This window comes from Lissotriton vulgaris, chromosome 2_1 (genome assembly GCF_964263255.1).
Source record: "Lissotriton vulgaris chromosome 2_1, aLisVul1.2, whole genome shotgun sequence".
Classification (NCBI taxonomy): Eukaryota; Metazoa; Chordata; class Amphibia; order Caudata; family Salamandridae; genus Lissotriton; species Lissotriton vulgaris.
In genome coordinates this window covers 1537572694-1537599269 of record NC_141687.1, presented here as the reverse complement: position 1 = coordinate 1537599269, position 26576 = coordinate 1537572694, and the positions used below count along the sequence as shown (strand labels likewise).

At 44.5% G+C, this 26576-nt stretch overlaps 1 protein-coding gene across 1 annotated transcript in view; it reads left to right on the top strand.

Annotated features, from left to right (window-relative positions):
• LOC147732860 (transient receptor potential cation channel subfamily V member 6-like) overlaps window positions 1–26576 on the top strand; it is a 232520-nt gene that overhangs the window by 12312 nt on the left and 193632 nt on the right. Inside the window, exon 5 of the mRNA XM_086954916.1 lies at window positions 13954–14052. Coding sequence (XP_086811042.1) covers window positions 13954–14052 — 99 coding nt within the window. The remainder of the gene's footprint in view (window positions 1–13953; window positions 14053–26576) is intronic.

Sequence of the window (26576 nt, the reverse complement as noted above, 5' to 3'; positions counted from 1 at the left end):
TTATGGAATGATTAATCATTGATTTAGCTTTATGCTAATCTCACTATTGCCTTTATTTTTGAACTCTCTATGGGTTCTGACTGAAATCATTTGCACCCCATTACTTAGAATAGGGAGTCTTTCCTTTATGGAATGCTCTGTATGCACATCATGATATGTTCTGCACAAACTTTATTTTCCATTATTAGTTCTTTAACCTTCATGATACATGACCAATGAATAAAGAATCAGAGAATCTTAAACTGTTATTTAAAAAAAAACCTTTAAAACTACTCACAAACTCTCATTATTGACTAAAATATGTACTTGCATTTGATTACTTGCCTATGTTTATGAAGGAGCTGTTTTGGTCAAAACACAGTGGCCATGATTCATCACCTTGAGAATAGATATGGGCATGGTAAAAGTGTACTAGTAATTAAAGATAATTGTGCCACATTTACTAAATGATTACCGCAAGTTTTCCCGCTAGCAGATTTACATGTACAGTACTATCCTATCCAAATTTTTCTCCCAAGAGGTAATACCTCTAGTTTCTTTTACGGTATGCAGGAAATATTGCTCCTAGGTTTCATTTAGGTTTATGAATGAGTTGGACTTTGACATATTTATTTATTTATTCACTGAATGACAACTCACTATGTAAATATAAAGAGCTCATGGGAAATGGCATCCCCTGGCTGTATACCATCATCATTTTATCCAAAGGATGGCAAAAAATAAGCTACGTAGAATAAGCCAGTACAGCTCCTCGTGTCTACTTCCCCTGGCTGCCTCAAATTGTTGCCTGGTAATCTGGTTATTTGTCTCTGCCCATGTGTTTGTTTATATTCTGCTTGCTTTTGGTCTGTTCTGTTGCCCTGCACCAGTTGTGTCCTGCTGTTTCTTCCCTCCTGCTTCCTGCCAGTCCCACCCACTGCCTACCAGCAGCCCTCCCTTATCCCTGGATCTACTTAATGTAGGTTGCAGCACAACCGTGCAGTGGAGGTGTCATGCTGTCTATGCCTGGACCACTCCCAACACGAGAAACCCTTGCCCTCAGGCCATCCACAGATACTCTGCTGCAGAGCTATGTGCCCTGGACCCAAGATACTGCGACAACAACTGCTGCATCGCATCTCCTCAATCAACGGTAGGGCCTTTTACCTGCAACTCAGGACCTCCCACCCTCACAGAAGCCCTTGCCATACCCACGTCAATGACCATGACCTCCCTGGAACTACACCACTTCCTTCTGTCCAACACCCGATTACTCTGTATTCATGCCACTGAAATCTGGGACACCATCACCACCTTCACCCCCAATGTTATCTCTATCACACAAACCTGTCTCAACACCTCCTCCACCCTCAACAGCACCACTGCAATGCCTAACAACTTCAAGTTGATACACCAGGATCACACCTTCAAACACAGAGGTGAGATGGCCATCTTTCACATAGAAACCATCCGTTGCATCACCACTGAAGACGACACTGCACTGATCATGGAACACCTCAAATTCCAACTCCAAATGGATGGTAGGGCTACCATTAGAGGCACTCTCGCCTACAGACCCCCAGAAACCCACCTCGGCTTCTGCAATGCCATACATTAATTCATCGCCCTACTAGCCATTGACTCCAAGCACTACATCTTCTTCAATGACCTCAATTTCCACCTTGGTGACCCCAAAGATGCAAACTTCACCAACCTCCTGGAGAGCATGAGCAACATTGGCCTCACTCAACTGGCACCAACCCCAAACACAGTGCAGGTCACAGGCTTGATCTGATGTTCACTGCCAGCTACAAAGTCAAGTACAGTCATGGCACCTTTCCATCATCCACTTCATCATCGCAGGATCCACATGCAGCACAGCTAGGCCCCCTAACTCCTTCCCCAGCTGGAACAAAGTGACAGAGGCCCACTGGAGGGATGCCCTCAACACCACCTAGTCCGATTCTACAACCAACCTTGAATAGACCGTCCAGAATTTCTCTCCCTGGATCCCCAACTGCACTGACAGTGTCACCCTCATCAAGCTAGCAAAGACCGGAAGATCCACCAAACAAGCAAGTTGGTATACACCATAACCCAGGACAATGAAACACAACTGCAAATCAGTTGAAAGAAGATGGCGCACTTGCAGAGATCCCACAGACTGAACCAGCTTCAAGCTAGCCCGCAACAGATACCAGTAATGCCTAAAAGATGCGGAAAGAGGTGCCCTAGCAGACTGCATTGAAACAAGCTTCCAACACAGCCAATGAACTCTTCAGCATTGTCTGAGTTCTCCTGCCCATCAGTCACCAAGAACATGATTTCCTCTTCCCAGGAACTCCGAGACACCCAGGCAAACTATTTCCACAATAAAATATCCACCATGTACAGTAACTTTAAAACCTAACCCGTGACTTTTACTACCACCTCACACTCACGGATGCCACCCACAACAACCCACTCACCGTATGGAAACTATTCAACACACAGAGCACCAAAGCCATCATAAACTCCATCCACTCTGGAGCACCCACAGACCCCTGCCCCCACTACTTCTTCAACCTCGGGAGCAAGAAAATCAGATGCAAACTCACCTCCATCCTCAACACATCAATCACTATGGCCCCCTTCCCCAATGGATGGAAACATGCAGAGGTCAGACCTCTCCTCAAGAAACCATCCACCGACCCCAGAAAACTCAAGAACTACTAACCCATCTCTCTGCTCCCCTTCCCTGCCGAAGTCCTTGAGACGGCCATCAACTGCCAACTCACCAATCACCTGAAAAAAACGAACTTCTGGACAAATCCCAGTCTGGTTTCTGTGCCAACCACAGAGCCAAGACTGCCCTGATCACTGCCACTGACAACATTAGATCCCTCCTCTACCAGGAGGGTACGGTGGCCCTGATCCTCCTAGACCTCTCAGTCAGTCAGTCAGTCAAAAAGTAAAGTTATTTGTTTTATCACAGCCATAAAGCATAGAATAAAATTTATAACAAACACAATTCAAAAAGAATCATATTTTCAGTAAAACGTTTGCATATTACCAATTCTAAAACAAACCCTAAGCACATCCACCCCTTGCATCTATTCATTATCTGCGTTCAGTAAGAGCGTGTCCACATGGGTCATAAATTTTATTCCACGACAAATTAGGATATTGGAAGCACCCCCCATCCAGCTTATTGTCGCTTGCCTGCAGGTACGAATTTGTAAGTCCTTGAAAATAGCCCTTAATAGCTTCCTTCGTTCTACTTTTATAGAATCACAAACGCACATCAAATGACATTTTGATTCCTTACGATATCCACACAGACGGCAATTTTCAGCTTGTTGTTTCCTTTTCCAGGTAGGGACCAAATCCTTTGTATTATAGTCACCCAATCTGTATGCTGTGAACCTCTTTTTTAAAGATAGCTGAAAATGCGCCACTAAGTAGGGTTGCGGTTTTAGTGTAGTATACGAGTTTATTACCGTCCATGCGTGGCATCGTTTGGTCAATCTTCTTTTGTCTTCTAAAAATGACAGTTTCTTGGCCGTAGCATTGCACGTTTTATTAAATGTTGTTCTATCCAGCTTTTGATTCCATACTTTGTCCATGTCTAATTCAGCAAGGGCAGTTCTCAAGAAATCGCCCCATAAATTAGTTTTTTTTTATCGAAATGAGTTTGTAATTTGGTCCAACATAAATTGTTCAGCGATCCAGGTTCTGATAATCTAAACTTCCAGCATAATTTTACAAATGTTGCTTTTCTTTGGTATTCCTGGTTCTGAAGGCCAAATTCAAGGCGTACCTGTGCGGGGGATGCTCTTTTTGGGAGATTAAAAACTGCTTTATATGCTTTTGTTTGTAGTTCATTTAAAATGTCAATTTCTTGCCCATGCCAAATTTCCAGGCCGTGGGACAGGGTTGGAAGCAGTTGATCTGCCATTATTTTCAAGAGATGACCGTGTGAGGGGCATTGCAGTTTCTTGTAGAGCTGTTTATAAGCAAAGATTAGAGATTGGACTTTCGCTTTGATATCCATTTTTTGTTCCATTGGAGTCATTCTCCGGCCCAATTTGATGCCTACATATTTATATGAGTTGGTTTCCTCAATTCACGTTCCCTTTGCATACCATTTATATTTTCCGCCTTTGGGGCCTGCTAGTCGAAACAACCTTGGTTTTTGTCAGGTTTATTTTCAAGCTTAAAATGTCGAAGTAATCAGTCAGTTTATTTATGAGTCTTTGCAGTCCAATTGGGGTTTGGCTCACAACCACGATATCATCCACATACTGCAGGAACTGGACTGACTCATTTGTCAGTTTGAGCGGATGGCCATTTGTCTTTAGTGGATAATTGTTTAAATCTGCTAAGTATAGATTAAATAGACATGGTGAAAGGACGCAGTCTTGTTTTATACCATTAGTTATTTTTTATCTTTGATGATATTCTGCTACCATCTCCTATCATCACACTGGCCCATGTTTCGCTGTAGAGCGCTATTATTGTGTTTATCAATTCCTGCGGTAATCCCCATTCTTTCAATTTCAGCCAAAGTTGGTCTCGCAGCACTCTTATCGAAAGCAGATTTCAAATCGATGTAACAAGCTAGAAGGCCTGCTTTTTTGCTTGCAGCTTTTTCAATTACAATTGTCAATGTTGCCAGATTTGTAAATGTGCCCATGCCCTGCCTAAACCCTGTTTGAAATGTAGGGATTATTCCTTTTTTCCTCCGTCCACTCCTGTGAGTGTTGTAAAATGCACGATGCAAACAGTTTTACCTCTACATTAATTAAGGCAATGAGCCTATAATTCCCAGGTTCCATTCGGCTGCCATTTTTATAGATTGGATGAAGTACCATTTCTCTCCAGGTAGCTGGTATCGTGTTCTCTGAATGTATCTGGTTAAAAAGAGGAGCAAGGTAATGAGCCCAAAATTCCGGTTCTTGCTTAAAAAGGGCATTTGGAAGACCATTTGGCCCTGCTGCGCCAGCCGACTTCACCTTTTTTATCATCACCTTTAAGTTTTTTGTTGTTATAAAAGGTAATGGGTCATGAGTTACAGATTGCCCTTTTTACAAAACTGGACTGCTTATTGAGATGTATTTCTGATTCAATTCCTCTGGTTCATCTGGGAATGGGACTACCCATCTGTACGTAGATGTTTGTATGTTGTTATACAAACGGTCTATATGTTGAATCCACACTGACTCACTTATTCCTGTATTCTGTAGGGTTTCTGTTCCCTTTGGTAGTGTATTTATTAGTCCCCAACATGCCATGCTGTTTGGTAGTTTACTTGCTCACAGTAATTTCTCCAGAGGTTGTTGGTGTGTGCCCTTTTTGCCTCTCTGCACGTTTCCCTATATGTCTTTCTCATTTTTGTGATCTTGCTGTAATCTGCGTCTTTTCCCAAATTTGCCGCTAAGGCAATCTCTCTTGCTTCCTTTGTGATTTTTTTCTTCTGATCTTTCAGCTTTGTGTTGTACCATGGTTTATTTCTAGAACCGTACACTGTTTTTCCTGCTGAGCCTGCTGGAAATTTGTCTAACAAAGACGCGCTCAGGTTCCCCCTGTCCTGTAATAAATGGGCGCCTATTACTCCATTATACTCCACATATTGTTTCACTGTGTTCATCATTTCATCCGTATTTGTTCCTCTCCAGTTAAATCTCCTTTGATTATGAACTTCAGGCATTACAACTAAGGATGCTGTGCTCTTTTTATGCATCAAATTCACGTGAAATACTGTTTCTTGAGGAAAATGATCACTCCACGGCCGTTTTTTAATGGAAAAATTGATTGTTTCTTACCACTTAGATAGGTGACTCCTGCCGGTTGGTCACCCTTTGTGTTCCCGTTCAAAATTACAAATCCTAGGGATTCCAATTCTTGCTTCCATCTAGGTAATTCAGGCCCGCCCTGACATCCTTTCTTGTTTAAGTAAACCCCAATTAGATTGCAATTGAAATCGCCAGAGATTATCATACTGTGGTTTTGATATATTTCTTGTAGTATTTTTATTAAATTTAGCAAGTTTAAAAATCTTTCTTTTTTCCGGGTGGATGTAAATATTTAAAATCAGTAATTTCCACAAATCTATGTGAATGGGTTGCTTACATTCCAGTTTAAAAACTTGTATCCAATTTACACTGGAATCCAGCTCCTCTAATTTCCAGTTATATTTTACCATTAAGTACATTGATAGCCCCCCCCCCCAGGATGACCATAGTTTTAGACGTTTTCTGCCATTACGTGGTGTTCTTCATATCCTGCTATATGCCTTGGTATTAAATTCCAAGTTTCTTGCAATAGGATTATGGCGAAATTTCCCAAAAAGGCAATAGTTTCTTGATCATGTTCCATTTCCCTAAACCCGTGGGTGTTCCAGGAGCAAATTCTTATTGTTTCTCCTTTTTGAACAGATAATTGATTTGCTCCCCACTGCCACACTCTCACCTTTAAATTTTCATAAGGGTCGATGTTGGTTCAGGTTGTGTGGGACCCAGGACCAGTCTCACCGTTCTTCAGTCCCAGAATCTTGTTGTCTGATTGTTAGGCTGTTTAGTTGTGTATCCCGGTTTGTTTGATATATTGGGTTTGTATTTCTTGCCCCCTTCAGTACAGAAATTGTTCCTGTTTGATTTGCTTTAGGTGCCTGATTTATTTCCCTGTTTAATAGTGGATATGGATATTTTATGCGCTTTGGATATGTTAACTATTTACCCCAGGCTTCAAAGACCGTTATTCTGGAGCATATCAACTCTATTATTTCTTTTGACGCCCATGTTGTGCAAGTTGCTTCTAGATTTGTCCCGTTATCCACTTGCATGAATTCAACTACCCAAGAGGTCGTCTGTTGTAATTTTCTTTAATTTTGGAATTGCCTTAAACAGTCTCATTAAGTTTCCCTTGTTTAGAGTGTCCAGTCTGCCTTTAAATGAATATTCTGGCCAAAAAATCAATTTATGGCCATGCTCTACTGGGTCGATTTGTTGGTTTCGGGCTGGGTACAATTCCCGTTCTTCCCTGCTAAGAGCCTGCAAGTTATTTGATCGATGGCTTGCGATCTCTACCCTGGCCCTTTCTTGTGTGGGTATTTTTGATCTTAAATCCACCCTGTTGATTTTTTCTTGCTCAATCTTTGATGTTTTCTGGCTTGTTTCAAGCCAAGAAGTTTCCGTTATGGTTTCCCTTTCAATCTGTAGCTTGCTTACCCTTCCTTCTTTGTTCAGGGTGATTTTTATTGTATTACTGATGCTTTTTGCATTTTCTTTTTGTTCAAATGTAAATGCTCTATTTGCTGGATCTACAATCTCGGCATCAAGTTTCTCTCTACTTCTGTTTACTAGCTCCTTGTTTATGTATTTCTATGTTTGGAAAACCATTTAATTCCACTCGATTTGTTTCTTCTTCCTGGTTGTTTGTTACTAATTTTTTTTCCTGCCCTTTGTCCTCTGCCTCCTCTGTTATCTTTATGTTATTTATCTTTTTTTATCCCACATTCAAATCAGTAAATGTTTTCCTGTGGACCATTACGAGTGCTTTATCTTTACTTTGCATCGAAGTACTAGGACTCCCTGTGCTATCTAGGGCTTTTGTTGTTCTACCTTTGTGGATTTTTCCTCTCAGTCAATTTTTATTTTACATGACTTTTGAGCATAGGTTAGACTACTTTCCTTAATAACATTTTTGCCGGTGTTGTTCCTAGCTTTCCGTGCTCTCTTGCGTTGTGTTTTTGTTAGGATGACTAATGAACTTTGTGTATCTATTGTTTTATTTCCACTTTGACCATTACTATCTTCGTTTGTTTTCTTAACTTCCATCGGTTTTATATTATCTTCATGCGGCGGGACAGGCCACGTCCTTCCTTGTTTTCCAGTTCTGATTTTTTCCCCATTTTGATCAGTTAAGCGGTTTTCTCCTGGCTTTCCTGAGTCTTGTTCAACACGTAAAATTTCAGGCAATATTTGAGGAAGGGACTCCAGTTTGTCTATTATATGTCCACATCCGCAGCTTTGATCGAACGGTTTTCATTTTGTTTGTGCAACATTATTATTACCTTTTGTGATTTGAGCTGCGATTATGTCCAATTTTGTGTTTATTCCTGCTATATGCAGTGCAATTAGGTTCATGAGACCTACTGGAACCTCTAATGTATCGAATTGAAAGTTTAAAACATCAATTACATGCTGCAGAGACTTTAGCAATGATTCACTCCAAGTATTTGTTATATTATTATTGGGTTGCATCATAATCCCCGATATTCAGTCAATTCCGCTGACTGATGAGATCGTGATTGGCGAATGTGAGCCCGATTCACAGAACTAACTTAAGACAAAATCCTAAACTTACTACCATTTTGGTATTCACAGAAGGCAATTACTCATTTTGGTATTCACAGTAGGCACTTACTCATTTCGGTATTCACAGAAGTTAGGAGTCCTAACTTTAGGACTCTTAAATGCCTTCTGTGAATACCGAAAGTCTTAAAGTTAGGATTTTTCTCGAATTAGTAATATTAAAGTTAGGACTTCTAACTTTAGGACTCCTAAATGCATTCTGTGAATACCGAAAGTCTTAAAATTAGGATTTTTCTCAATTTAGTAGTAGTAAAGTTAGGACTCCAAACTTTTGGACTCCTAAATGCCTTCTGTGAATCCCGAAAGTCTTAAAATTAGGGTTTTTCTCAGTTTAGTAGTAGTAAAGTTAGGACTCCTTACTTTAGAACTCCTAAATGCCTGCTGTGAATACCGAAAGTCTTAAAATTGGGATTTTTCTCAATTTAGTAGTAGTAAAGTTAGGACTCCTTACTTTCGGACTCCTAAATGCCTTCTGTTGATACCAGGGGCCCGATGTAGGTGAAATAGATTTACCGATTTTCAATTACCGAATTTTACCGATTCAGTAATTAAAAATCGGTAAATCTATGGGGTGGACATGTAGGTATTCCAGATGTGCTGGAATACCGAATCGGATGATTTCAGTATTTACCGATTCGGTAAATACCGAATCGGTAAAGCCCATTCATTCCTATGGGCTTTGAAGCCCATAGGAATGAATGGGCATTACCGATTCGGTATTTACTGAATCGGTAAATACCGAATTTCACAAGGTTGCAGGGGGTGTCACTTTGACACCCTCTGGCACCCCCAAAGCAGGCTCGGGTGCCAGAGGGTAGGTCTGCCTGTCACATGGCATAGGTGTGCATGCAAACATGTGCATGCACACCGGAATCGGTATTTTACCATCAAATTGGATTTGATGGTAAAATACCGATTCGGTAAGGCCTTTGGGACTCTGAAGAGTCCCACCTACATCTGGGTGCTCACATTCGGTAAATTTACCGATTTTTTATTTTACTGAATCGGTAAAATTACTGAATCGGTAATTTTACCGATTCGGTAAAATAATGCCCCCTACATAGCGATAACCTATTTACCGATCGGAAAAAGCCGAAAATACCGATTTTCGGCCGTTACCGACCGACATACATCTGGCCCCAAAAGTCTTAAAATTAGGATTTTTCTCAACTTTACTACTACTAAACTGAGAAAAATCCTAATTTTAAGACTTTCGGTATTCACAGAAGGCATTTAGGAGTCCTAAAGTTAGGAGTCCTAACTTTACTACTACTAAATTGAGAAAAATCCTAATTTTAAGACTTTCGGTATTCACAGAAGGCATTTAGGAATCCTAAAGTTAGGAGTCCTAACTTTACTACTACTAAATTGAGAAAAATCCTAACTTTAGGACTTTCGGAATTCACAGAAGGCATTTAGGAGTCTTAAAGTTAGGACTCCTAACTTCTGTGAATACCGAAATGAGTAAGTGTCTTCTGTGAATACCAAAATGAGTAAGTGCCTTCTGTGAATACGAAAATGGTAGTAAGTTTAGGATTTCGTCTTAAGTTAGTTCTGTGAATCGGGCCCAGTATTTATTCTCTTTCTTGGGGTTGACCGATGTTCTCATTATTTTGATCCTCTCGTTGGTACAAGTTACATGTGAATTTAATGGGTGTTGAAGCTGCCCCCCCCTTCCTCCCCTGTTTTCCTTTTTTGAAACAGGTCCGGTTTTATTGTGTTCATTTCCCAATTTTCCTGATGAACTTCTTCCGATTGTGTATTACATTTAAGAGCTTCGTTAAGTTATTTCTCCTCGGAAATTGAAAAGAATCTTGACCACTCTACGTTTTGCACGTTGTCTTGGTTTTCCGTTTGGCTTACATTTCCTTTTTCCTTTGCTTTTTTTCACTTTCTCAGTTTTCCTCCTCTTCCTTTGCGTAATCAATGATTGGTGTACCTGCGCTGTTGTTTTTATCAGCCATTTTCTGATTGAATTTTTATCTTGAGCTACTGCTCCAGCGCTTTTTTCCTGTCCACTTCTAGTGTTTTTTTGTTGTTGTTGTAATTGTTGTTGTTGGTTTGTTTGTAGTTTCAAGTGAATAAGGCTAGTTTCTCCTTTTTTTTTTTTTAGTTATCAGGTTTATTGGTTTTATTGGGCTTTGTAAACCAGATGTCTCGTCAGTGTCGCGTAAATTGCAGCCATTGGGTCTTTTAGGAAATGAAATTTCTGCTTCTTGTACTTCCCCCCAAACTTAAATGGTTCTGGAGTTAAAAGCAGAACCAATCTCTTTTTTTGTAATATAGGCTCCTCTTGTATTTTACTTTTGTTTGCAAACCGGGTTAGATCTTTTGTAAGCACCTTTCTCCTGCTTTTGCGCATAGGTGCTTGCGGGATTTTTCCTGACCTCAAACCCTCTATAGTTGTATCAGGAGCTTTTGCTAGTTTGACTTTGCTTGTGAGCGCGAGCTCCTGAGTGGCGTAACCAAGTACTCTATTTTAATCTATTGTAATCCCACTTCGCTGTGAATGTGATGGGTAACTAGTCTGGATTGAGAGACTGGTTGTCTACTCTTCAGCAACCGCCACTGCTTCTACTTTCTCCACTAGCTCCACAGACTCTCTATAGTCGGAGGGATTCACCCCCACAGCGTCTCCAACCACACCGGCAGTCACTGGCTGCTCTCGGTGTAAGCTGCTATGCTTTACCTAGACCTCCTAGACCTCTCAGTAGCATTCAAACCCCTATCCCACCACACACTCATCAAGATAATCCATCACAACGGTATTCAGGGAGATGCCCTCCTTCGTCACAGGATGAACCCAGAGAATCTACCTTTCACCCTCCACTTCGAAACCCAAGAGCACCATCTGCTGCCTCCTTCAAGGCTCATCCCTCATCTCCACCCTGTTCAGCACTTACATGACACCCCTGGCTAACATCATCAGAACCCATGGCTTCAACATCATATTCTATTCAGATTACTCCCAGCACATCCTCTCACTCACAGAAAACTCCTGAACCATGAGAACCAACTTTCACAACGGCATAACAAGCGCTGCTGACTGGATGAAGACCAACTGCCTGAAAAATCAACACAAGCTAGACAGAAGTGCTGACCTTTTGAAACACCACCTCCCTTGGGAATGACACCTGGTGGCCCTCCGGACTTGAACTCACACTGACAGATCCCTCCCACAACATTGGCATCATACTAGACAGCTAACTCACCATGCAATGCCAGATCAACGCTCTCCTCCACCTGCTTCCTCTCACTCAGCATACACTGCAAGATCTTCAGATGTCTCCCTGTGAGCACCAGGAAAACTGTAACTCAAGCTCTAGTCACCTAGGCTGGATAACAGCAATGCATTCTACACTGGAATCACCACCTAACTCCTGAAGAGACTCCAGACCAGTGGCTGCTATCTAACTGGGTGGGTGGGCATTCATGGGGATAGGGGGGATGAAAAGAAAGTCACTTACCTGTCTGTCAGCCATTACCTCTTGGTCCTCTTTGCCCACTTCCTGGGCTCAAGGAACAAGAAGCACCCAGGCTTCCAGACTACCCTGGCCAATCACGATGCTGCCGATAGCAGTCTAGCAGATTGGTCTGAGCGCCGTGGTTCAGTGCTCAGAGAGGGACTGGGAGCCTGGGCATGTTCTCCACCCAGGCTGTGCAACACAGCCTGGTGGAGAACATGCTAAGTGCGCATGAATGTTTGGCTGGCCCAAGACGGCGGACAAACTGTTATGCGCACTTACAGAGTGCCACCACTCCTCTCCCTTCTCCTCTGATGCAGCCCAGCCCCACCCCACCCATGACCAGCAGAGCAACAACGGAAAAACAAACTGATAATAACATTGAATTATTATCCTTTTATTTGTCCTTTTTCACCTGCTCACAGCCGTGTGGTGACGTTCCTCCTTCTTAGCAGAGGAGCCACCCCTGCTTAAGACAATACAGAACTCAGATGCCAGACTCATCCTCCCTTAATGAACCCACATCACCCGCACCTCAGGAACCTCGACTGGCCATCCATTGAGAAAAGATGCCAATTCAAGATGCTGATACACGGATACAAGGCCCTCCGTGACGAAGGACCCTCATACATCAATCACTGCCTGAGCTTCCACAAAAACTCTGCGCACACTACCGACATCTGCCAAAGCAACAGTGGAGGTAGATCCTTCTCCTACCTCACCATCAAGCCCTGGAACGACCTTCCCCTTCAATCCGAACAACATCCTCTCTCCTGGAATTCAGAAAAGAACTCATGAGCCTGGCTTTTGGACTGATCTCAGCGGGAACCTAGTGCCCTGATACCCTCATGGGTGATTATTCGTGCTCTATAAGTCTAAGTTGATTGCTTGTGCACTACATGGGTCCAAATGACTGTTTTACATGTGTCCGTATAGTGCAGACTCAGTTTGGTCGATGGGAGCCTGTGTACCGGACACGTACACAGGCTTCCATTGTAAAAAGGGGTGGGTGGGGAAAATCGTGCACCCTGTGGCAGGCACCACATGGTGCCCACTACACTGTGCATGCATGGAAAGGGGTACCTCCCTGTGACTAATTTGGAGGGCCCCTCATGAAGAGGGCCTGCGACAGCCCCTGAAGTCCGATTCCCAGAGCCCATTCATCTAGTTAAAACCGATTTCTATATTGCTGGCAGAATCTGGTATCGTACTCCCTCGTTCGAAAAGTTGGCCCATTGATCTGAACAAATCAGCTGCAAACGAATCAGACTGACTGATTCGGGTTTGGAACCAATTCGATCGACACAGATGGCTTCCTCGCATTGTACTTAGTCATTTGGAACGGAGAACTAATCGGTAGGAAACCCACGCTCTGAGTCATATTTGCTTTTTTCCGAATCCCGTTTGGAGCCTTTCAGAATGACATCGGAATTGACCCCTATGTAGGAAGTACCCTCTGTGTGGATCAGCCATATTGTTAGCCACCAGAACAGTCTTCTGTAAGAGATAGCTGCTTATTGCTGCTAAATGGGCTGAAGGAGGGGAGAGGAAGTATAATAGAGCTTCAACACATTTCTTGCAGATTTCCTTTACCACCCACTTATAAATCAGGCCCATTGTAAAGTGTAAAGAAGGGTGGCGATGAATAATACTCTGCAAAGAAGGAAAACATATTTCTTTCATAAGTATAATTTCCACTGAGGAATTACATCGTCATCTTGGATGAATTCCCTTCAGTGAAGAATCCTCTGATGGCGTTACATTTTAGGAGAAAAATATACATTTTTGGAGGTTAACAGATTATTGGGTTTCTTTAAAGCAGGGGCTTAGTATCTCAAGTGCAAACCTTTTCAATTAGAAATCTGATATTATACAGCAAGACAATGAGAATGAATGATAAAAAATAAATGAAGGGGGTGAAAAGCATAAGGGAGCGATTTGTGGAATAGAAAGGCTATGAGTTTAGCTTGTGAGGAGGAGATGTTGCAAATATGCCTTTCTGAGGAATATTTTAAACTCTTTACTGATATATGACCAATCTCTTACACTGTGGTAGAAGGTGTATCCCTGCACTTTTTAACTTTACTTTCTCCATCTCATTGTAGCCCTGCTGTGCCCTCAAATTATTACTTATGTTTTTCCTCCATCCTTGACAGGTGAGCACATTTTATCGTTCGCAGCATGCTTAGGGAGTAAGAAGATTGTTCAACTACTTCTTGACAATGGAGCCAATATCAGAGCTCAAGACTGCCTGGGTAAGATATCAGAAAATATACTGGTGAAAGCAGGTTGAACCATCTTAGAGGGGCTGCATCAGAGAGCTACCTTGAGTGGAAACAGTGGAGAAGGGTGCCTAACTGCTACCAAGACAACTTTCATAGCATGCCTCAATGCATGCAGTATCATTATGCATGCACTGTGCAACTGCTCTTTAAAGGATGACATAAACCCTTCATCTTCATGCTCTCCTTATAGTACTGTGCAACCTATTTTTGAATATACATTTTTCTATTTCTTCAACTAAAAATATTTCCAAGGCAACCGTTAACATTCCATCCAGGAGACTGTTGTATACTTCAAGACCACTGGAGAGTTTTGGTCTGATTTACAGGAGGGTGGTAACAGAGAATCAGCCAAAGAAAATTGTTCTCCTTCCCCATATTAAAAGCCTTACTCACATACTTTAGAGTTCCTTATGTCCAGTCAGTGAAGACACCTCATGTCAGATTCATCAAGGCGTGTTGCTAACTTTGGTAAATATAGTGGCTATTCAAAGGCCCTTTCGACATTGTCAGATACACCCCAAATTATGATGAAAGTATTCATTATGAAAAGTAGGTAGACTTTCACTAAAAGGTGAGAATAGAGGGGCATGTTACCAACCTACTGCGATATTTATCGCTAAGTAGGGTTAGCGGTAATATTTTTATCGCCGCCCTTCACCTGTTTTTATCGCTGATATAACTTGCTATTAGCAAGGTTTATCTCAAAAGTGATAAAAATCAGGCAAAATGCGTGAATATCGCTGTCAATACAGCGATATTCACGCATTAGCGTGACAATGCTCTTAGCCATGTTATCCACCTCCCATTGGATAACATGACTAAGAACTGGTCAGGGCAGGCGTTAGCTTTTGGAGATATTTGCGCTTAGCGCGAATATTTCCAACGCTACGCCTGTGTTGATCATAGGCGATAGCGATGCTAGCGACTGTTTTCAGTCGCTAACATTTTGACACGCCCACTTTGCATGTCATTAGTGATAAATATCGCAGACATGCAAAGCGGGCCCCAAAATGCTTGCTATCGCCTACAAGCTGTCGCTAACTGGTGTTAGCGACAGCTTGGTAATTGGGCGAGGAAATTATCGCCGCTTTAGCTGTAAAAAGTCCAGCTAAAGCGGCGATAAGGGCCCTTGGTAATATGCCCCAGAGTCTGTTAAATGCCTACAGAGAGATTGGTAATCAGTTCTTAAGAGACACTTGTTTGAAGTGATCTTTAAATCTGGTAAACTAATACGCTTAAAGAGTGTAATTTATTAATATATTTCCAAAACCTTTCTTGGTGTAGAAGTTTCAAACCAATGTTTAAAGTAGACTTTAGATACAAACAAGCTTTGAATTATGTGACTGATCCAATGTGTGCAAGGATGTGCTATTGCTTCTGTATTTCCCTAAACAAACCCCATGGATTGGGTGCTACACCTTGAAGCCCACAAGCATTTTTGTGTTCACACAAACACATCACAGGGCATTTTTATGCCTTAGTTATAAACACTATTATTAGCTCAAACATGACTGGATTTAACATCCCTTGATGGCTAAACAGTATCTGTCAAAAACATTTTGATACACATTAGAGAGAATATATTTTATATTCATTGAACTGACCCTATACTAAGGCCTAGATTGGGAAAACTTCAGCTCAACTGAAAATTAGAAAACTTTGATCTGAAAAATTATAACATTTCCAAGATAAATATATTTTGAGGAGTTATTTAGATTAAGCCACTAGTGGGAATGTATTGAACAACTGGATCCTCTGGTCGCTAATTGGTTCTATGACATAATATCGAGAAACACAATATCATTTCAAGCATTTCAGATAATTTTTCAATATGTAATAGCTGATAAAATACACTCACTTTGCCTTTGCTTAAGATCATAGGTCCTTTACAGAAGTGGAGCTTAAATGGGGGCACCAGCTATGTGTATATGTAGAAGTGCTTACCGTTGAGGTTTAGTTTTGTGAAATGAGCATCAGGGCAAATGGCCAAAGGGAGCCCATCCCCTGGGTCCCGACCATGACTTAATGAGCGAGGTGGGCTGCGCAGCCCCCCTTTCCCGGGCAATTTTGGCCCGGGGACCCCATCCTCCGGAGCTCGACTGAAGTGTAATGGGTCTCACGTGGCTACCGTCCCAGGCCGAATTTATCCACAGGGACCCCATTCCCTGAGGTCCAGCCACTACTCTTTCCTAGGTGCCCTGAAGCCCACCCAGGGCATCCATAGACCACTGTTGGGGCCTGCGGGGGGAGCCGGCATTACTACTGCATGCAAGGAGGTTGAAAAGGCAGCTCCCAGTGTACAGGATCAATAGATTCATCTCTTTCCCTGCCCGGGAAAAAGATGAAACCTCCGCTTCCAGCAAGCAGAAGCATTTTGACAGCCCCCACCTGTTGGAATGAGAGTGTTTGGTTTTGCTATGTCCAATGGCCGGCACCCTAGGACATAGCAGGAGCTGGCCCTGGGGAGGTGGCAGTTCCAAGAACGTTAATGGCTCCATAGGAGGACGCTCAGCTCCTTCTTTAGAATTCATGGGCCGGCCCCAGGGAGGTGGTGGTCCCTGAGACTGGATATGCAGTGCATCCCCCCTCCCACATATATTTTAAATTCTGGACCTGGGGAGGTGATGGCCCCTGGGATGTGTGGCCCTGCACGCCCCACTGCTTCTTGGTGTAAAGCTCTGGAGAGTCAGTGGTCCTCAGGCTGTAAAAAGCCCATGGGGGGGGGTCCATGCGGCCTTCCTCTGTTGCAGGGATTCTGCACATACACAGAACTATGCACAGGATTATGGGACCTCAGTGTATAGGGGCTGAGGGCCATAAGCATCAGCACTTTTTCCCATAGACACAGAATGGGCAACACCCTTTGATGCTTCTGGCCCTTAGCCTTCCTACTGCCTTAGTGCCCACGAGCCCAGGACCGGCTAGCTATAGTGTCTCACTCGCTCTTCAACTCCCAAATGGAAAACCCAATGATTAGACACTCCAGAATACAACACTCCCAGATCTCCCAGGAATTGCGGTAACAAGACACACTTTTCACCAACACTCTCATACTTGGCCACAATAAGATCTGACCGAGACACGAAATTAAAATATTTATTTTAACTAACCTGCTCTAAAATGCAGTATTCAAGCCACTACCAGCAGCAGAATGCATAATAGCAATACAGTTAGCATTGCATCAAGGCCATATATCATAAAGGGAGAAGTCATTTTATAAAGCCAGTGGCTAACGGACAATAAGGCCTAACCACCCTCCCCTTGGTAAGCAGAAGTATTATTATATAATAGAAGATCTCTGGGCTTTGTCAGCAGCCCCCTTACCTCAGGCCATAGATTGTATTTCTACATCACAGGTGCGGGTTGCTCTTCTCCCTGGAAAGGTCCCTCTCCAAGTTTGTGTTACCTAAACATGCATCCCCATAATCTCAAAGTATGATTCTCCAGCAAAAATAGCTGCATTGGTATGTTTTGTCTAAGTGCTAGTGCCTGACCAGAACAGAATAACAAAAGGGAGTGTTTATCCACCTTGCTCACAATGTTCAGAAGAAACTCCAGGAACAGGCATAGAACAAGCACAGCATTAAGGGTGTTGTTTTTGCACTTGGAGGGGAAGTGATTAGGTTTCAGCCAACCAGCACAGAGCGGGACATACTTCCTCAGGGACTGGGCACGCCTCCTGCAACACTTACCGGGCACTGAAGAAGGCGCAACGGCCGAAATGCATTTGCCTGCCATGTGTGATCTATTGAAATAAAGCGGCCTCCTTGATGTTCCCCCGCTGTGGCTTCCACTCATTTCTTGCAAAAGAGGTGTTTGTGGATTTCTTCAGCGTGTTGGCCAGTGACACGCTTTTGGAAGCCCCCACATCGCAAGTCGGCTCTGGTGTTCACTGGCCTGGGTGGCCACGGTTGCTCCTGTGGTGTTTGCCGAGGTATCGGATCATTCAGAGCCCACCTTCACAATCCAGGATGAAGAAAATTGATGCTGAGGCCACTCTGCCTCACACCAGGCCTGATGCACTGACATTAGAGCCCTCGCCTAATAGACTCTCGGATAGAAGGTTGGTGCGGTGAGGGGACTCGAAGGGGTGCTTTGCTTCGTTGGACACATCAGGATAATGACTGTGTCCATTTCCGTGACTCACCTGCATACATCCATCCAGCTATTTGGTTTTAACCTACCCCAGCATCACCAGGAACAGTGCATTCTGGGATTGTCAGTTCATTACTACGTAATGGACAGCATTAAGGGTGTTGTTTTTCCACTTAGAGGGGGAGTGATTAGGTTTCAGCCAACCAGCACAGAGCCTGACATACTTCCTCAGAGACTGGGCACGCCTCCTGCAACACTTACCGGGTACTGAAGAAGGCTTAGTGGCCGAAATGCATTTGCCTGGCATGTGTCATCTATTGAAATAAAGGCGCCTCCTTGATGTTCCCCCGCTGTGGCTTTCACTCTTTCATTGCAAAGGAGGTGTTCATGGATATATATATATATGTCAACAAGGCAGGTGTGCCGAAATGCGTCAAAGCGAATAATATAAAATAAACTAAGCTGGAATGGCAAAGCTCACTTGAGTGACGGTGTCGATGTCTGAGAAGGATCGGGAGTGGTTCGAAGATATATATATATATATATATATATATATATATATATATATATATATATTGCAAAACCAAAGTTTCCCCTGAGCAGAAACAGCTCATCACAGCTCGCACAAGGGACACAATGCATGGACCAGATTCTGCGGTGCTCAAATTTTCTTTAATCGCATGCCGGCTTATATATATACATATATATATATATATATATATATATATATATATATATATATATATATATATATATATACATATATATATATATATATCAGACACAGATTCCCGGTACACGCTAGTACCCGCTCGCGAGTGGGTCGTCTCTGGGGTCCCAGAAGCCCAATTTATTTCTCACCACGTTCTCCTAACAAGAAAGTACGTAGACGACACACCAGGAGTTTGCTGTGCTGTGGAAATTTATTGGCAGCCAATAAATTTCCACAGCACAGCAAACTCCTGGTGTGTCGTCTACGTACTCTCTTGTTAGGAGAACGTGGTGAGAAATATATATATATATATATATATATATATATATATATATATATATATATATATATATATATATATATATATATATATTTCGTTCAATGTGGTCTGCTCACAGGATCGCTCCACAGCGGGTGCTGGCGTTGGGCACTCGTGAGCAAGCGGCGAAGGCTGCGAAACGCGTTGGGTGTTGTTGCCGAATAAAATCACTTAACAAGCAGAATTGGGCCTTGACTCTCTGTCGTGTGAAAGGAAAAAGACAGTGTCTTCTTGGATATATATATATATATATATTACCTACTGGCGATAGCCAGTAGGTATATATAGTTAGGATTTTTTTCCTATGGGACTTTTGAAAATTCTATGTCTAATAACTTTAGCGTTCGTGGACGGAATCGGCTGAAATTTTCAGGAAAATGGCACATTCTGTTTCTGAGCAGCCCCTGAAAATTTGGGGGGGTTTCGTTAAGGGGGGGCCGAGAAAAAAGGGGGGTCCCAAAACGCGTTTTTCCCATGTTAATTTCCATAGGGCGTTTGGCCTCACTTTTAGCTCGAACGGCTGAATGGATTTACACGAAACTTGGCAAAATTGTAGGGACTGTTAGCCCGATGTGCCTTTGCTGGGTCTCAATATATGTGCTCCAGTGGATTTTGAGAAATTAACGTTTTAAAAAATTTATATATCTGTGACAGCGTCCCAGATAGCGCTCCAGATCGCGTACTTTTCACGTCACGGGGCTTTGCGAAGCAATGCTGATTGGCTCTCCGGTGTCTGTCAACATTCTAAACAGTCTGGTGCGGCCGCCATCTTGTCTCTCGGTAGGATCGAGAGACAAGAAGAGGTGAAAAACGAAGGGGGAATTTAATGAAAGGGGGCAAGGTAGACCCCTCTTGACCCCCTAGGAATGATGTTGGGGTTATTAAAGGGTCCCGTGGGGAAAATAAAAAAAAATTGATTTTTCACGGTAGAAGCGCTTCCCGGATCGCGAACCGGGCCGCAAACTGGTAGCGAAACGGGAATTCGCCATTTTGTGTTTCGATTTAATTAAATTACTAGGTATAAGCGGGTACGGGAGACGTATCCTGATCCCTTATGTTTTCTGAGGGTGGCTGAGGAGGCTCATATATGTTGATACATGTCTTCCAGCGGCTGTGCGTGAGCGTTTTATTTTTTTTGCTGCGTGACGTCTGTTAACGTTCGATTCGATGGAAATCAGGAAGTGTTGACCGCCATTTTGTCACTGCGATAAAATATTTTCTTATAAATTAATCCTTATTGATAAACATTGTCTGCGCCATCTTGCCTTTTTTCCAATGCCACAATTTTGTCGTGCACGGCAGCCATTTTAGATGCCTTGACCAGACCCACTCTCTGCACGCCGTCGATTCTCAGCACGGCTCCCCACCCTCGCAAGCATCTCCCCCACGCACTGGTCACCCCCGCTATCTCTCTCATGCATGGGCCATAAACCTCCCCCCATCTGCGCTGCTCTTCCCTGAGAATCACACCCCGTGCCCGCCCGACACCTCCCTTTCAACCTATTCACTACCGCACCCTCTGACACTCCTCTTCCTCTGTGTCCGATTGTCCAGGCCGGTCCCAGGCTATCACCTAGCCCTGCGGATGTAGTTTAAGGCCCCAGCTGTAGAGAATCCAGACATGCCAACCCTCCCGATTCAGGCGTGAGACTACCGATTTCAGTGCTAGTCTCCCGCCTCCCGATTCCTGCAAGCAAAAACCCGATTCCTCGGGGGTTTCAGCTGACAGGGCTTGGTATTGTGTTACGTGCTAATTCTTCCAGGAAATGTCAGAGGGCCGATGCAGGGGCTCTAGAAGGGGTGATAAACCATTTAAGCCTCATTAACAAGCGCATGGTCTTTTAAAGATGTGTGAAGTACTCGGGCGGCGGTGTGTGTGCCCTGTTTCAGGAGCGGGCGGGGGGCGGGGGGGCACTGCCAGCAACTTTCCAGGCCAGGCAGTGTTCAACACTTGCATCACCCTTTCTCTGCCTGCTATTGCGCTCCATGCTTCGGAAAGGTAAGAAAAAGAACGTGCATTTGAGTTTGAAATGTCCGATCCTGCAGCAGCACACTTCCAAAGCCCACACATGACAATAACCCGATTCAAGGCCCCATTCTCCCGATTTTTAAAAAAAAAATCTCCCACTTTGCTCTTCTGAAATGTTGGCATGTATGAGAATCATCCCTCTTCAAAGGAGTTACAGTAGATGAAGGCCCCCACCCCATGAGATCCGTCACACCACACGCGTTCCTACTATCTGATAACCATCCTGTATTGTGCTTGGGGAGGGGATTCTCACTGTGAGGGTGTGTGGGTCCGAGCCTGAAGCGGAAGATTCCAGGGATGCCTTTTTGTACATCAAAGTCTTCACAATTATGTGTCACATTAAAAATACATAGCACTCCAACAAAGTAGTAGGATTATAACATTTTAATAACTTATAAATATATACAACGCAACAAAAACAGTAAATACATTTAAACATTTTTTTAAAAAAGAAGCAACAATGGTCAGTAGCTGTGTTTTGTGCGAATAGTCCCAAGGCAGCACAACGTGCTGAGTTCTGGACGGCACCCAGGTGATGTTACCTGGGTGCCGCACTGGTTTTTGGTATCCTACAATGCAGCTCCGAAAAACGGCGTGGGGCATCCCGGGTGGTGCGGGGGGAGGCCTCGTCAGTAGTGGTCTGTTGTGCGAATAGTCCCAAGGCAGCAGAACGCGCTGAGATGTGGATGGCAACCAGGTGATGTCCAGTAAGTTGCCGCACTGGTTTTGGCATCCTACAATGCTGCTCGGAAAAACGGCGTGGGGCGCCCCGGGGGGGGGGGGGAGGCGGCATGAACGGGCCTCCCCAGGTGGAGGCTCGTCGGCTGTACTGGGGCGCCCCTTTACCGTTTCAGTTGCCATTCTGCTCGCTTTTGCTACACTGTGCCTCATCCTCCATTCAGCTGGTTATCGCCCGCTCTTGCGGCTACAGCATCTCGCTCACCATGTAGTTGAGTTGCGCCCACTCTTGCGGTGCAGCGATAAGCGGCTGCCACAGGACTCTCAAAATGGCGGCAGGCTCTTTCCTTTTTGGGCCTGGTCCACTAAAATGGCCCTGGGACACCTTCGAACTCGGACGCTTGTCTGCTAGGTCTTGGACCCCATTCTCGAAAGCGTCCCCTCAGCCGTGAAGCTTCTATAAAAGTCTTGGGGGCCCTCGACTCCTGCAGGCTTCCGGTGGGGAGCGGCTGCCATGATTGCTCGCGGAATGACCACGACGGAGCCACGAGATGTTGGTGCTTTCATGCTGACGCCAGCTTCAGTCTGAAACATCCAGAAACAAGGTGGGGCTTTCATCGTTTGGGAAAAAAAAATGTTCTAAACCAATGAAAAGTGTTATTTTTAGGTCATATGACCAAGCCTTCCATCATTAGGAAACTAAAAGTAAAATGAACCAATGAAAAGTTTTATAAACAAATCACATGACCTGTTATGCGGCATAGGGCTATAAAAAGCGTAAAAAATCCGTTGGCACGTGAGGCGGCGTCAGTAGCGGACCGATGTGCGAATAGGCCGAAGGCAGCACAACGCGCCGAGATCCGGATGGCACCAAGGTGGTGTCCAGCAAGTTGCTGCACTGGTATGGCTATCCTACAATGCTGCGCCGAAAGTCGGCGTGGGGCGCCCCGTTGGCCTGTGAGGTCGCGTCAGTCAGTGGAGGCTGTGCGTCTCCCCCAAGATGGAGGCTCCTCGGCTGCAGTGGGGCGCCCCTTAGCCTTTCACTCGCCGTCCAACTGAGTTGCGTCCGCACTTGCGGCTACAGTAGGCCGAAGGCAGCACAGCGCGCCGAGATCTGAATGGCACCGAGGTGGTGTCCAGCAAGTTGCCGCACTGGTGTGGCCATCCTACAATGCTGCGCCGAAATACGGTGTGTCCAGCTGAGTTGCGGTCACTCTTGCGGTACAGTGACTCGAACGCACCGAGATCCGGATGGCACCGAGGTGGTGTCCAGCAAGTTGCCGCACTGGTGTGGCCATCCTACAATGCTGCGCCGAAAGTCGGCGTGGGGCGCCCCGTTGGCCTGTGAGGTCGCGTCAGTCAGTGGGGGCTGTTTGAGGATCTGACTGCATTGGTGATGCTGTGCGTCGCCCCCAAGATGGAGGCTCCTCGGCTGCAGTGGGGCGCCCCTTGGTGTTTCACTCGCTATCCAGTTGAGTTGCGTCCGCACTTGCGGCTACAGTAGGCCGAAGGCAGCACAACGCGCCGAGATCTGGATGGCACCGAGGTGGTGTTTAGCAAGTTGCTGCTCTGGTGTGGCCAACCTACAATGCTGCGCCGAAAGTCGGCGTGGGGTGCCCCGTTGGCCTGTGAGGTGGTGTCAGTAGCGGACCGATGTGTGAATAGGCCGGAACCAGCACAAGGCGCCAAGATCCGGATGGCACCGAGGTGGTGTCATAGTTGAGAGTTCTGAGCAGTGCTTGTAACACTGTCTGAAGCTTATTTGCACCTGCTGCAGCTTCACTATCGCCCTGGTGTGGCCAAAGATCGCCCATGACATAGGCGGCCGGCTCCCGGGGTCCGGCGGAACTATTTTCCTTTTCCTTTCTGCATCTTGTCCCACAATCCGTTTGACCTGAAGACACGACCAGGTCCCTGAATGTGTGCAGGGGGACGTTAATGATTGAATCAAAATGGCGGCTTCACACAAAGCTGAGTCAAGCGTTGCTGTTGATGCTATACAGACAAAAATTGGTTTTCAGTTTGTACATTCTTCAGGATTTTTTTTTCCATCCAAGGCTGGTTGAGAGTTTGTAGAACAATGGCTTCAGATTTTCAACATACTACTCTTCAACATTCTTCCTAAATGTAACAATGTGAGACTCACTAGGAGAACGGCTGTTTATCTTTCCTTTCAAAATGCTGCCAACAATATTTTCTGAATGGAAGACACCATCTTGTAGCATAAAGGGCCGAAAGGGGTTCTGGTCTGGCGGATGGTTGGTGGAGACATTTTGACTATATCCTGGACCTGCCCGGCCTCGCCCAAAATGGCGCCGGTATAAATGGGACTCGTAACTCCTTGTTGTGTACTGGTTGAACAACCTTGATATCACGAGATATGAATGCAGTTTTGATGCTCATGGCGGGCGGGGACGAGAATTGATTGAATATTTCGACATCCCTATTGATATTAAGTTCTGATGTGTTATTGATTAGTGTACTATTGAAAGTTCGAATTAACGTCACCCATGGTACTTGCCCGCAAATGTATATCTAGATAATTTTATTGAAAGTGGCCCTGTTGTATTTTAATTACAAAATGTACGTCCACCGATTCCGCAACTGTTAGACACCTTAGTTCTTGCAACCTAATGGCCCGCTCGTTACGTTCCTCTACAATGTAAATGTCTCCTCATCATATACGATTTCAGTTTGCTCCGTGGCCGGCCCACGTGGTTATAGGCCCGTATTTGTATACTGACATTTTCACAATAAAGGTTTTTAAAACAAAACATGGTAGTAGTATTTACATTGGTAAAGTTTTTAATTTTAGTCACTGATTTTGAATCAGTAAAAGGCAAGTGAAATAAAGCAGTCCAATTACATGACGGATAAAAGGTATAATACGCAGGAACGCAGTAAAGATAAATGGTCAAGGGCAGTTGTGTTTTCCACTCCTGCAACATAAAGTGATCGATAAGAATCTGATAATCAGGCGTATCGGCGACTAAGACAGCAGGCCGAGCCTCTTTTACTCAACGGCTCCGTCATGGGACGAAGAAACGCCCTTTTTCTCGAAAAAGGAATATATTTTACTTGCAGGACAGTTGTAAATTTTACGGAAAAGTACATTAGCCTGGAACATTATAACATATATGTTTAAGAAAAAATAATGTTCGAAACTAATAAAAAGCGTAATTTTTAGGTCATATGACCAAGCTTTTCATCATTAAAATAACAAAAATAAAATGAACCAATGAAAAGTTTTATTAACAAGTCACATGACCTGTTATGCTTACATTACGCGCTGCGCGCCGCGCCCCGGATCGCTTCCGGGAAGCTGCGCTTCGCGCACCGGAGCACTTCCGGGTGCGCTAACGCGGCGTGTCATATAACGCATTACGCGACAACGTAGGTCCAGAATATAGTCAAAATGTCTCCACCAACCAGCGTTCGGAACACAACCCCTTTCAGCAGTCTAAAAAGTTCTGTTAAAGACAACAGAAGGGACAGGCAACAAGAACCATCAGTCAAAGAGGGGAGGGCAAGTTCTTCTCTACCGGGTCATGTTGAGGCGCTACCGGAACTGATCGAATTGGTAGTCTACAGTGTTTCTGGATGTTTCAGACTGAAGCTGGCGTCAGCATGAGAGCACCACCATCTCGTAGCTCAGTCGTGGCCATTCCACGAGCAATCATGGCAGCCGCTCCCCACCAGAAGCCTGCGGGAGTCGGGGGCCCCAAAGACTTTTGTAGAATCTTCAAGGCTGAGGGGACGCTTTCGAGAATGGGACCCAAGCCCTATCAGGCAAGCGTCCGAGTTCCAAGGTGTCCCAGGGCCATTTTAGTGGACCACGCCCAAATCTGAAGGCAAAAAGTTCCGCCGGACCCCGGGAGCCGGCCGCCTATGTCGGGGGCGATCTCAGGCCACACCAGGGCAACACGACTTGGGGAGGGGGCAGGAGCTAAGTGCCATCTCACCGCCCCTCGGGGGCCTCCGTCAAGCGGTTCAGGGAGGCACCGCATCACATTGTTTAACAATGCAGTCAGGTCCACAAACGGCCCTCACTTACTTTGAGAATAGTGAAGCTGCAGTAGGTGCAAATAAGCTTCAGACAGTGTTACAAGCGCTGCTCAGAACTCTGAACTATGGCACCCAACATCCAGGACTTATGCCATTTGAGCATGGCAGTGACATCAAAGCAACTCAGGGACCAAAACCATGAACGTACACTCAAGTATGAAAATCTTACTTGGGGAGGGGGCAGATGCCAAGCGCCCCCTCCCAGTCCGCGCCACCACACCGTATGTTGAAAATCTGAAGCCATCGTTCTACAAACTCAACCAGCCTTGGATGGAAAAATCTAGAAGAATGTACAAACTGAAAACCAGTTTTGGTCTGCATAGCATCAGCAGCAACGCTTGCTATCAGAGTGCATGAGTTTCATGCTCGATCGATTGAGCTAGTTGGATCGGGCAACAAAAAGTATAAAATAGTTATGTAAATAGTTATTTAATAAAATGTTTTACCCTGTTACTTTGCTTGTGTGTTGTATATATTTATAATATTTGCATAGGGTTTGTCGTTATTTTGGGTGGGGTGGGGTGGGCGGCAGAGTCGAGCTGTCTTGCAGCCATCATGGTGTGGAGCTAAGTTCATCTTACTAGTTTCGTATTTCT